Source organism: Lepidothrix coronata, unplaced genomic scaffold, assembly GCF_001604755.1.
Source record: "Lepidothrix coronata isolate B3197 unplaced genomic scaffold, Lepidothrix_coronata-1.0 Scaffold77, whole genome shotgun sequence".
Taxonomy (NCBI): Eukaryota; Metazoa; Chordata; class Aves; order Passeriformes; family Pipridae; genus Lepidothrix; species Lepidothrix coronata.
The window spans coordinates 2015050-2026659 of record NW_016690257.1 but is presented as its reverse complement, the minus strand read 5'-3'; the positions used below and the strand labels follow the sequence as shown (position 1 = coordinate 2026659).

The 11610-nt window shown below is 49.5% G+C and overlaps 1 protein-coding gene across 1 annotated transcript in view; it reads right to left on the bottom strand.

The window, feature by feature from the left end:
* The window catches only part of ATP5A1 (ATP synthase, H+ transporting, mitochondrial F1 complex, alpha subunit 1, cardiac muscle), a 9911-nt gene extending 2758 nt beyond the window's left edge, over positions 1-7153 (bottom strand). Inside the window, exons 1-11 of the mRNA XM_017819783.1 lie at positions 7017-7153; positions 5805-5883; positions 4362-4531; positions 3456-3629; positions 3210-3376; positions 2952-3100; positions 1957-2108; positions 1627-1851; positions 1415-1522; positions 722-866; positions 397-547 (exon numbers count right to left, since the gene is read on the bottom strand). Coding sequence (XP_017675272.1) covers positions 397-547; positions 722-866; positions 1415-1522; positions 1627-1851; positions 1957-2108; positions 2952-3100; positions 3210-3376; positions 3456-3629; positions 4362-4531; positions 5805-5883; positions 7017-7076 — 1580 coding nt within the window. The 5' untranslated portion in view covers positions 7077-7153. The remainder of the gene's footprint in view (positions 1-396; positions 548-721; positions 867-1414; positions 1523-1626; positions 1852-1956; positions 2109-2951; positions 3101-3209; positions 3377-3455; positions 3630-4361; positions 4532-5804; positions 5884-7016) is intronic.
* Between the last annotated feature and the right edge of the window lie 4457 nt (positions 7154-11610).

Here is an 11610-nt window from a genome sequence, read left to right as displayed (position 1 = left end):
AAGGCACATGATTCGGCTCATGACAAACCAAGCCAGGACCAGTTCCCAGGATGGAACTATGGAAATACTCAGTCCCCAACAATCCACTCAGCAGCACTTAACTCACAGCTTAAAGCTGTCAGAAATATGGGCAGTGACTCAATTAAGTGACTTCAGGAACAGATCAGACATATGCAAGTACGTTCACTTTAAGCATAAGCTGCATTTCCTAAGAGCTGAAGACACGAATCTGAGGAAGGTCGATGGTAGGAAGGCTGATTTAACCTCCAGTTCTGGCACAAGCAGCTGAAGGCCTGATGTTCTAGGATACACTAAATTAACAGTTCAGTGATCATTATTCTGTACTCCAGCCATTAAGTCAATACCCTGGGGATGAAGCATGGTAGACCCCCATACCTGATTGTGGAGAGGAGGGCCTGGTGCTGGCTCAGTACATGGGCGAGGAAAGCGCTCTCAAATTTAGTGATCTTGCTGGGCTCCAGCTTGTCCAAGTGACCTCTTACACCAGCATAGATGACTGCAACCTGTTCTTCGATAGCCATGGGAACTGCAAGGAAGAGAGCACTCATTCCATCAGCAACAGGACACATCACAACTACACAGAGCCCTTGGAAGACCAGCTGCGCATGGACAGCCTGGTTCAAGCCAGCCTGCATTTACCGTGTGCAGAATGAGCACAGTCACTGCAGCACACAGCACTAACAGGAACGCAGACACTCACCGTACTGGCCCTGCTTGAGCAGCTCCGTCAGGCGCACCCCGCGGTTCAGCAGCTGCTGTGTGGCAGCGTCCAGGTCAGAGCCGAACTGGGCGAAGGCGGCGACCTCTCGGTACTGAGCCAGCTCCAGCTTCATGGTACCGGCCACCTGCAGCACAGGGCACAGGTCAGACCCCGTGGGGCCACCCCTAGTGGGGCCACCTCTAGGGGTGTTGCAGAGTCTGCAGGTTATCTGCAGCTGACAGCTGTCACCAGTCAGCTCTGCCCTGCGTACCAGACAGGTGACTACAAACACTGGCAGATCATACACATTTCTAAAAACCCCACCTTGTAACATAAGCATGCTACTTCTCCCTAATACGGGAACAGTTCATATTAAACCCCTCTAATTCCATGCCTGTACAAACGCTCGGGGTTAAGTGAGCATTCTCTATTTCTAGTTGATAGTACCCACTTCAGCATACCAAAACTTAATCCTACATCTTTATATAAATACAATTTTCCTTTCTCCCCCACCTATCTCAGCAGGCAAGAGAAATAGCAAAGAGTTCTCCAAAGCTGATCCTTTTATAATTTCATAACGCTAAGGAATCCAAAGCTTTATTCCCTCCCTGTTCACAGATCTTCGGAGTCAAATGGGTTGTAATGCCTACATATTACCTCCAGCACGAGGAGGAGCAGCAGTTTCACACTTACCTGCTTCATAGCCCTGGTCTGAGCAGCAGAACCCACACGGGACACAGACAGACCAACGTTGATGGCTGGACGGATACCTTTGTAGAACAACTCAGTTTCCAAGAAAATCTGTAGGACGAAATTGTTTTATTCTCTTGGTCAGAAGCCTGGAGGCCTCCTCAGAGACCAGCCAGTAAGTTACACAGGGGTAATGGGACAGGAAGCAGTCCCACCTGTCCATCAGTGATGGAGATGACGTTGGTTGGAATGTAAGCAGACACGTCCCCAGCCTGGGTCTCGATGACGGGCAGGGCGGTCAGGGAGCCACCCCCGAAGGAGTCATTCATCTTGGCCGCTCTCTCCAGCAGCCGGGAGTGCAGGTAGAACACATCCCCTGGGTAGGCCTCGCGGCCGGGGGGACGGCGCAGCAGCAGGGACATCTGACGGTAGGCAACGGCCTGTGTGGTGCAAAGGGAGCTGTCAGAGTTCGGCACCTCTCTCAACATGCCGGACTTAACACACACCAAGGCCAGACCACGAGGCCTATAAACAGTGTTTCTCACCTGTTTGGACAAGTCGTCATAGATGATCAATGCGTGTTTCCCGTTGTCCCTGAAGTATTCCCCCATGGAGCAGCCTGAATAGGGAGCCAGGTACTGAAGGGGTGCTGCATCAGACGCTGTGGCAGACACCACGATGGTGTACTTCATGGCATCTGGAAAGGATTGGAGACACATACCGCTGAGCGTGCTACCTCATCATGCCCCACGTCAGCAAACACAACACACGTGTGTCAAGTACCAGTGCTGAAGCACGCCCAGGCAGCGTCACTACACTGCTACAGGAAAGCCCACCACACCAGCTGAACCTGCCTGTTAGCTCAACTAACTCAGGATGTCCCAAGAGCAAATTCATAGCAGCTAACACCTAACACCTGCAGACTTCTTTCCCATTTCAAATGAAATTTAAACCTTTACTGACACACTTTTGTTCTAGAAGTAACTCACGCTGAAAGCCCATGGTTTCCTGGATGCTTCAAGGCTGTTGCAAAACCCTTCACTTTATAGTCCCAAACCAATCATTAAACTGTGGGGTTTTCCCTGATCAAGGTGCTTGATCAGCCCGCAGGAAGTCAGGTGCTGGTCTCTTGCAAGTTCTGTTACATGTGCAGCCTTGGTCACGGACATCATTTTCTGAAGGGATGCTATCATTTAATGTCTTTGGGCTGTGAAGGCTCCTCACTAAATTTGCAGCTGCCATTCACATCGATTGGCACATGGAACGCATGAACATGTGGAACAAATGTCAAGTCCATAAATATTTGTCACCAGGCCTTGCCTGACTGCAAAGGGTAAGCTCTCAACTCAATTCAGCAGTTTGGGGGCCTCAGAATGGTATTTTCCCCACTTGCCCAGAAAGGCTTCTTCTCCACAAAGCCAAGTAATTCATTCGTTTAATAAGAATTCTGTCTACATTTGCAGCCACCAGAGGGCACAGCAGTACTCAGCATTATAATGAGAACAAGATGTCAGCCGGTGCCATCTCCCAATGTCTGTACCTGCGTCAGTGAGCCTCTTCACCAGCTGAGCAACAGTGGATCTCTTCTGGCCAATGGCAACATAGATACAGTACAGCTTCTTCTTCTCATCCGTCCCATCGTTGAATCGTTTCTGGTTGATTATTGTGTCAATTGCAATTGAAGTTTTCCTGTGGAACACAGAGGCTGGTAAGTTAAGCTGCCCCGGGTTCTCCCACTCCCTACACAGCCCTGTGGTCCCTGCTTAAGGAACATTTTAGGCTTGGGCATTTAACTCACCCTGTCTGCCTGTCACCGATGATCAGCTCACGCTGGCCACGACCGATGGGCACCAAGCTGTCCACAGCCTTAATCCCAGTCTGCATAGGCTCACGCACAGAGATCCTGGGAATGATCCCAGGGGCCTTCAAGCCAACTCTCCTGCGTGTCTTGGATGCAATAGCGCCCTTTAAAGAGAAGAAAAAATTGCTGAGGTCTGTATCACATAGATAAAAGCAGAGGTAGTTAACACTTAGATACACTTACCTTCCCATCGATTGGATTGCCCAAGGCATCTACAACACGGCCGAGCAGCTCTTCCCCCACTGGAACATCCACGATGGCTCCAGTCCTCTTCACAACATCCCCCTCCTTGATCAGTCTGTCATTACCAAACACTACAACACCAACGTTGTCAGGCTCCAGATTCAAGGACATACCCTGGGACAGAGATCACATTATCCTTACAAAACCCATACCAACACATGTGAGAACTGTCACAGTGACTCTTTTACAGTGTACAAAATCCCAAAAGATCTACCTCAATCTTATTTGTAACAATAGTCAATGTTCTGCTTTTACATACAAAGCATCTATTTAACTCCACAGTGATTAAAGAACATGCCTAAGCTTTCAACTTACCCTGTAATTGTACCACAGCAGTTTAGCACTGAACCTCTCTACAAAAACCGGAAAGGATAAGCAGGGTTCAAGTACAAGAGTTTTCTCTTGCCTAGGAGCTGGACAAGAGAAAAGCACTGGCTTCTTCAGTGCCCAAGGCGAGATAGGTCATTAAAAATGCTGGAAGAGCTCTTCCAGTACTCTTGGAACAGTCAACAGGTTTTTAACCCACTCTTAAGACTACGAGCCAGCAAGCTGCATGCTGTTCTGAAGCAGAGAGGCCATTATTCAACAGCAAATAGAAAAGCCACCCTGAAACTGAAGAAAACAAAATCCAGTGTCAGGTTAGTCCTAATACTTCCTAGATGAAGACAAAAAAAGCTCAAATGCTGGCTTAGAACCAGATACTAAAAGCCAAGTGTTACAAATTAAAAAATTTTCACTAGTTACTACACATTAAAGATGCAAAGAAGCTGATACAATGACTCCACGGGTACCTCCCAGCACTTTTACTGTCCCTGAGCTAAAGGAACTGCTGTAGTGACAGCTCACCTTCAGCCCAGAAGAGAATTCCACCATCTCCTCTGCCTGGACATTTCTCAGGCCGTACACACGGGCGATACCGTCACCGATGGAGAGCACACGGCCCGTCTCCTCCAGCTCAGCCGAGGTGTCAGCTCCCAGAATACGTTCCTCCAGAATAGAGGATACCTCCGCAGTACCTGGAAAGAGAGGTTAAAAGCACATTAAGGTACAGTATGGACCCAGTAAGCTTGTCTTGAATTCACAAGGTGCCCTTCCTCAAATGTGCCACAAAGTCTAGCAAACAACACCCTTACTTAGGATGCATAAGATGAATAACAGCCTCTGTACTCCCAGTTAATAAAAGGAGCTTGAACTCATCATTACACGCCAGTTTTAACCAGAACACGGATGGCTGTTTAGTTATCAATTTTCTTGATTATGTCCTACACTATTATCAATCTCTCTCCCTAGAAAACAATTAGACTAATTAATTAGCCTTAGCTCAGAGAGAACAGGCATACTTGTTCTGCTTGCTGAGCAGTTACTTAGACTTGGATGCATCAAAACACCCAGCCACTTGATTTGTTATCCAAGATCCAAACATACCTAAAGGAATTCCATACATTTAAGAAGCAAGCTGTTCAATATAAACTGTAAAAACGTATCCTCCATCTTCCTCAAATTTGTTTGGCTGCATACCTCCAACAATCTTTTATTTCCACATCTCATCATGGCTAGGCTTCGCGAACGAAGATTTGGGAAGGCTCTATCCACATTTGCTACAGGCACGTTGGTGGCTTATGAGGCCAATACGTGACAGACATATCCGATTGCAAAAGGCACAACAGAAAGATTCCTTAGATGGTGTATTCTGCAATACACGGTTCTTTCTGCGCTGCCTTTTTTCCTCGAGAGTGATCCTGTGTGTGTTCTAACAAACAGTAAATAACACTGTGAAACTGCTACTTCCCAATAACCTTTAATTGCCCTAACCACTTCAAAATAACGTACGTGAATTGCTGCCAAAAACACAGCCATGCAGAGCAGCTGTCTTCTCTAAACACCAAACTGCTGGCAGCAAAAAAGCCATGCTCAAGGACACAAGGTCAAACCCAGGCAGGCCTGGGAAAGTCATCTGCTTCTTCACACTGTTCCAAGCAGGACAGGAAACTCCAACTTGGGGCAACTTTTTTCAAATAGTTCTGCAGGAGTTGAAGGCTGACTGGAATCCTCATTAAGCAGGTACCTGTGTAAGCCAGCTGACATGTGGTGTCCCCCTGTTTAGGGCATGTTTTGAATTTTAATTGAAGTGCAGTTTGCAGGATGTGACTGTGTAACATTTCACTGTTAAATACTGTCAGAACAAAAAGGTCCTCAACTGCTGTCAAATAACACCCATCATATTCAAATTCCCATTTTGTCTGATAGACCAAATTCTTAAACCACACTCAAGACCTTTCTCAGACTCACCAGTCTTCTGAAAGCATGGTTTGGAGGCATGGAGGTTTCGTGTAGCAACAAATGCTGCACCCAGGGTGTTTCTGGAAACCTAAAATAAGCAATTGTTTCAGAACCAATGAGATTTCCTTAATCATGCAAAAAACACGCTAAGAGATAACACACTGGGATTTTTCATTTTGAGCTTATGATCTGTCTCAGTTTTGAGCTGAACTCCACAGCACCTCATTCACAACTACAGAACGAGTTCTGGAGTTCCAGAACCAACCCCAGCACCAAGAAAGGACAAATGGTGAAGGAGGTTGCTCCCAACCCCTCGCTGCGTTTTTCTGCAGCGCACTGATGTCACCATCAAGCACTGCAGCAGCTCCCACAGCAACACCTCCTCTTGCTCGGCACCTAAACATCAGAACCTTGGGCATACAGAAATCACTGCACCACTCAGAGCTGCACAGGGGAGAAATAAAATTGTGTCTCCTAAGAAAAATCAACTGTAGTGGTTTTGGTATGGTTAACACATATAGCAAAATAAAAAAAACCAAAACCTCTTCAGCAAAAGAACAGAACCACAGAATCAATTAGTTGGAAAAGACCTCCAAGATCACTGACTCCAACCTGTGACTGAACACTACCATGTCAACTAAATCAAGGCAGAGTCTATTCCTAAACACCTCCAGGGACAGTGACCCCACCACCTCCCTGGGAAGCCCATTCCAATGTCTATTCACCCCATCTGTGAAGAATTTCTTTCTAATGTCCAAAAAAAAGATCTGTGATAATGAGTATATTAGATTACATTCCTGCACCCCAAGCAAGGCTCCCAATGCAGTTCCATGCAGCACCGTTAATGCAATTTATTTAATGCCCTGTACGCCGGGCAGGCCTCCCCCTCATTCGCCTTTACTGAGGACAAGGGCACGAGAGGCTCTTGACGGCTCTTCCCATGCTCGCTCTCTCCTCACAAACACGGGAAAAAACTCTCCATCCCCTCGCACCTCACACTCCCAACCTTGACCTTGCCCTGGCAGCTTTCAGCCACTACCCTGAGCCCGGTGAAGGACACCTCGCCCCTCAGCGGGGTCTGCCCCACATCGCTGAGGGGACACCCCCCGCTTCCCTCCCCACACTCCGATGTTCCCCCTCAATGTCACCGCGGCCCCCAAGATGGCGGCAGCGGCGCGTCCCCCCCGGCCCCGCCGGCTCCGGGGCGGGCAGGGCGCTCACCAGGCCGGCCTGCCGCGGCAGGGAGCGAGCGAGGGCGGCGGCCACGCGGGCGGACAGCATTGCTGCGGCGGCAGAGGCGGTGGGACCCGGGGAGGCTGCGGCGGAGGGACGCTGAGGGCTGCCGGCCCCGCGCTCTGCTCACAAAATGGCGGCAGCGCCTCACGCCCCTTTTGGCGCAGAGGCCGCGCCCAGGGGGCGGGGCGGGGCGCGAACCGCTCCACGCGCCCCTGAGATATACTTAAAAATATACATATACACACACACAGGCACACGTAATATGCAATGAAATTAATTAAAAAATAATAAAAAATCTTAATAGGGTTTTTAGGAAATAGCCCGCTGCGGGAGGTGCCCTTGAAATGGCCCTCGGCGGGCGGAAGGGGCGGGGGCTGCTGAGAGGAACAGGAGGGCGGGGAGTGAGGGAAGGTCAGAGGTGGGACCTCAGGGAGAGGGACAGGGACAAGGGCAGGGATAAGGTAGGGACAGGAATGAGGTCACGGAAAGGGACGGGGACAAGGGTAGGGACAGGAGCACGGAAAGAGACAGGAACAAGGACAGGGACAAGGCAAGGGCAGGATCAGGGACAGGGCTGTTGTCCCCGCTTCGGTCTCGTCCCCCGGTGCGGTGCACCAATTTACACACTGAGGCGAAGTATTTCTATTTCTTGCTCTGGTTTGCGCAAAGTAGGGGTCTGGGTGTTAACCCACATAAGTCTACACACCAATCACCAAAACTTTACACTATTTATACATTTTAAAAAACAAAGGTATCAGCATTCACTGGTTACAAATTGCATAACTTTTCTATTAATTGCTACTCAGACTTTGCTAGCTATGTCTCTCACTTCATATACTAATTAGTCTGCAAGTGCAGTTCTTCCCTCCATTTGAGTCTGGGGTTCCTTTTTCACAGAATCACTGAATATATTGAGTTGGAAGGGACCCACAAGGATCATCGAATCCAGTTCCAGGCCCTGCACAGGACCATCCCCAAGAGTCAAACGTGTGCCTCAGAGTATCATCCAAATCCTCCTTGGGCTCCATCAGCCTTGGTGCTGTCTCCACTGCCCTGGGGAGCCTGTTCAGTGCCCAACCACCCTCTGGGGGAAGAACCTGTTTCTAATATCCAACCTAAACCTCCTCTGACACCGCTTCAGACCATTCCCTTGGGTCCTGTCACTGGTCACACTGAGCAGAGATCAGTGCCTGTCCCTCCTGTTTCCTTCCCCAGAGGAAGTTGTAACTGCAATGAGGTCTCTCCTCAGTCTCCTCCAGCTGAACACACCAAGTGCCCTCAGCCGCTCCTCACACGGCTTCAAATCAAGGCTCTTCACCACCTTTGTTGCCCTCCTTTGGACACTCTCTAATGGCTCAATATCCTTCTTACATTGTGGTGCCCAAAACTGCCCCAATATTTGAGGTGAGGCCGCCCCAGGGCAGAGCAGAGCGGGACAATCCCCTCCCTGGCCCGGCTGGTGATGCTGGGCCTGGTGCCCCCAGGACAGGTTTGGCCTCCTGGCTGCCAGGGCACTGCTGACTCATGGACAGCCGGCCATTGACCGGGACCCCCAGGTCCGTTTCCTAACACTGCTTTCCAGCCTCTCATTCCCAGTCTGTCCATACATCCAGGGTTGCCCCATCCGAGGTGCAGAATCCAGCACTTTCCCCTGTTGAACTTCCTATAGTTGGTGATTGCCCAGACTTCTCATTTGTCGAGGGCCACCCTTGCCTTCAAGGGAGTCAACAGCTCCTCCCAGTTTTGTGTCATCTGCAAACTTGCTCAGTGGCCCTTCCAGTCCTGTGTCCAAGTCATTTATGAAGATGTTGAAGAGCACAGGGCCCAAGATGGAGCCCTGCAGAACCCCACTAGTGACAAGTCACCAGTCTGATGTCACCTCAGTCACTGTCACTCTCTGTGCTCGACCCGTGAGCCAGTTGCTCACCCACCACATGATGTGTTTATCCAGCTGTGGCTGGATATTTTGTCCAGAAGGATCCTGTGAGATACAGTTTTGAAAGCTTTACTGAAATCCAAAAAGATCGCATCAACTGGCTGTCCTGGATCAACCCGGTGAGTCACCATATCATAGAAGGAAATCAGGTTTGATAAGCAGGACTTTCCTCAAGCTGTGCTGGCTGTGACCAACAACAGCATTGTCTTTCAGGTGTTTTTCAATACTTCCCAGAATAAGCTTCTCCAGAACTTTCAGTGAGTCAGTGGCCATGATCTCCCACTGCTGGAATTACCTTACCCCCAGGTACTGCTCAGTCCTGCTGACTTCACTCAAGACAGCCCATTCCTCTTGGGATTGTCTTCCTTTTTCCCTGAAACCAAAGATTAACCAAGCATACAATGCTCACAATGCAACTGCTTAATCATAACTGTCCAGCTACAGCTACTGAGTAACAATTTTTTTAAAAAATTGCAAAGTTTGACTCAAACCCCTGTTTAGATCTTGAGGGGCGCAAATCTTGAGGGGCTCGGTATCAGGGTTAGGGGAGGGGGTAGGGGCAGTCACAGGGCAGGGAAAAGGGCAGGGGCAGGAGTAGGGATGTGAGGGGCTGCAAGGCACAGGACAATGGTCTGGGGAAGGGGGTAATTAGGGCCCTTTTCCAGGAGCTCCGGTCTGGAAAGTAGCAGCTGGAGACAGAGAAGTACTGGCAGCACGTATGTGCTCTGGGAATGGGTAAAAGGGATGAGATGCACAGTGTCATGTTGGTTTCCTTACATTTAGCCAGCCTGTTGATAATGAGTGAAACTTGAAAGCCCTACAGGTGCTATCAGAGGGATGGAGACAGTGTCCCAAGCTGAGCAGAACCTAATGCAAGAGGCAGTGGTGCTCACGGTGCCAGGGATCTCTGCCTTGTGGCAAGCTCTCTGCCACAGCAGGGGCAGAAGCCTAGCAACAAGTCAAATAATCACAGAATGGTTTGGGTTTAAAGGGACCTTAAAGGCCATCTAGGTCCATCCTCCTGCAATCAGCAGGGGCATATTCCACTAGACAAGGTTGCCCCAGGTGTAGAAGCCCAGACGATAAGGGGGAGCCCCTTTGGCAAAAACACGCTGTGAGAGAACAGTATGTGAATGGAGAAGGGGCCATCCAGAGACAGGGCAGCATTTTTCTGGGACAAACATCCTCGTTCTAGTTCTTGGAGATAAGCACAACACAGCACAGGACAAGAATGAGGCCGAGAAGTGGTCTAAGACTGTAGAGGGGCGATCAAGATCACCGAAGACCCCTGAAGTCCTCTGACCCATTTCCAGAAGGGTCTAGAAGAACAGACTGCACACAGTAAATTTCCACATAAAGTGAGAAATTCATCTCCAAAGCAGAGAAACAACTATAAAAGATCCACCCCAACCAAAACTGAGTATGCATGCACCCCAGGACCCTGGACACCCCATCAGCTGGAGCCAGGGCTGGTGAGCTCTTTCTTCCTTTCTTCCTTTCTCCCTCTTTAATCTATCCCACTCTCTTCCCTTTCACCCTACCCCTTTATCCGAAACCCACTGCCATGTGCTTGTATTAGGAGGGACTAACACACTAATTTCCAGGCCAAATGTGTAATTTACTAATGAAACTTAATGAACTTTTGTGAATTCTTTAACTGGTTCCTTTTGGCCATGAGCATCTACAAATCTTGAGTGCTCCCTTCCCCTTACAGGTGGGATACCATACCAAGCCCCATCCAACCTGGCCTTGAACACTTCCAGGGATGGGGCAGCCCCAGCTTCTCTGGGCAACCTGTGCCAGGGTCTCACCACCCTCACATGGAGTAATTTCTTCCAAATATCCCATCTAACCCCGCCCTTCGACAGTGGAAAGCCATTCCCTCTTGTTCTGTCACTCCATGCCCTTGTACAAAGTCCCTCTCCAGCTCTCTTGGAGCCCCTTTTAGGCACTGGAAGGGGCTCTAAGATCTCCCCAGAGCCTTCTCTTCTCCAGGCTGGACACCCCAGCTGTCCCAGCCTATCTCCAAAGGAGAGGGGCTCCAACCCTTCGAGCATTTCCATGGCCTCCTCTGGACTTGTTCCAGCAGCTCCACGTCCTTCAGATATCAGAGTCCTAGATTTGGAGGCAGCACTGCAGTGGGTCTTACCTGAGCAGGGCAGAGGGGCAGAATCCCTGCCCTCAACCTGCTGCTGGGGATGCAGTACGTCCTGTATGTGAGACAGGGTTTGGTCTGCCAGAGAGAAAGTGCTGAAACCCAGGGAGGTACAGCATGATCATGTCCCCCTGGTAAATACAGAGAGGTTGGTAAAGTCACAGATGCCGGAAGACCTTTCTGGGAATTGAAAAGGTTAAGTGAAAAATCCTGAGCTATTCTGGCATGTGTTGTAGCAAATGTGATGCTTCAGCAACGTTTCTCATGCTGATTACTTCAGTAGTCACTTCATGTTCTGTAAACCTGCCTGAAAAGAAACACATTCACTCAACCACTGCCCTGGGCAGCCTGTTCCAGGGCTGGACAACCCTTTCTGTGGAGACGTTTTCCCTAATATTTGATCTAAACCTCTCCTGGCACAGCTTGAGGCCGTCTCCTCTCATCCTGTCCCTTGTTCCTTGGCAGCAGAGCCTGATCCCCCCTGGCTC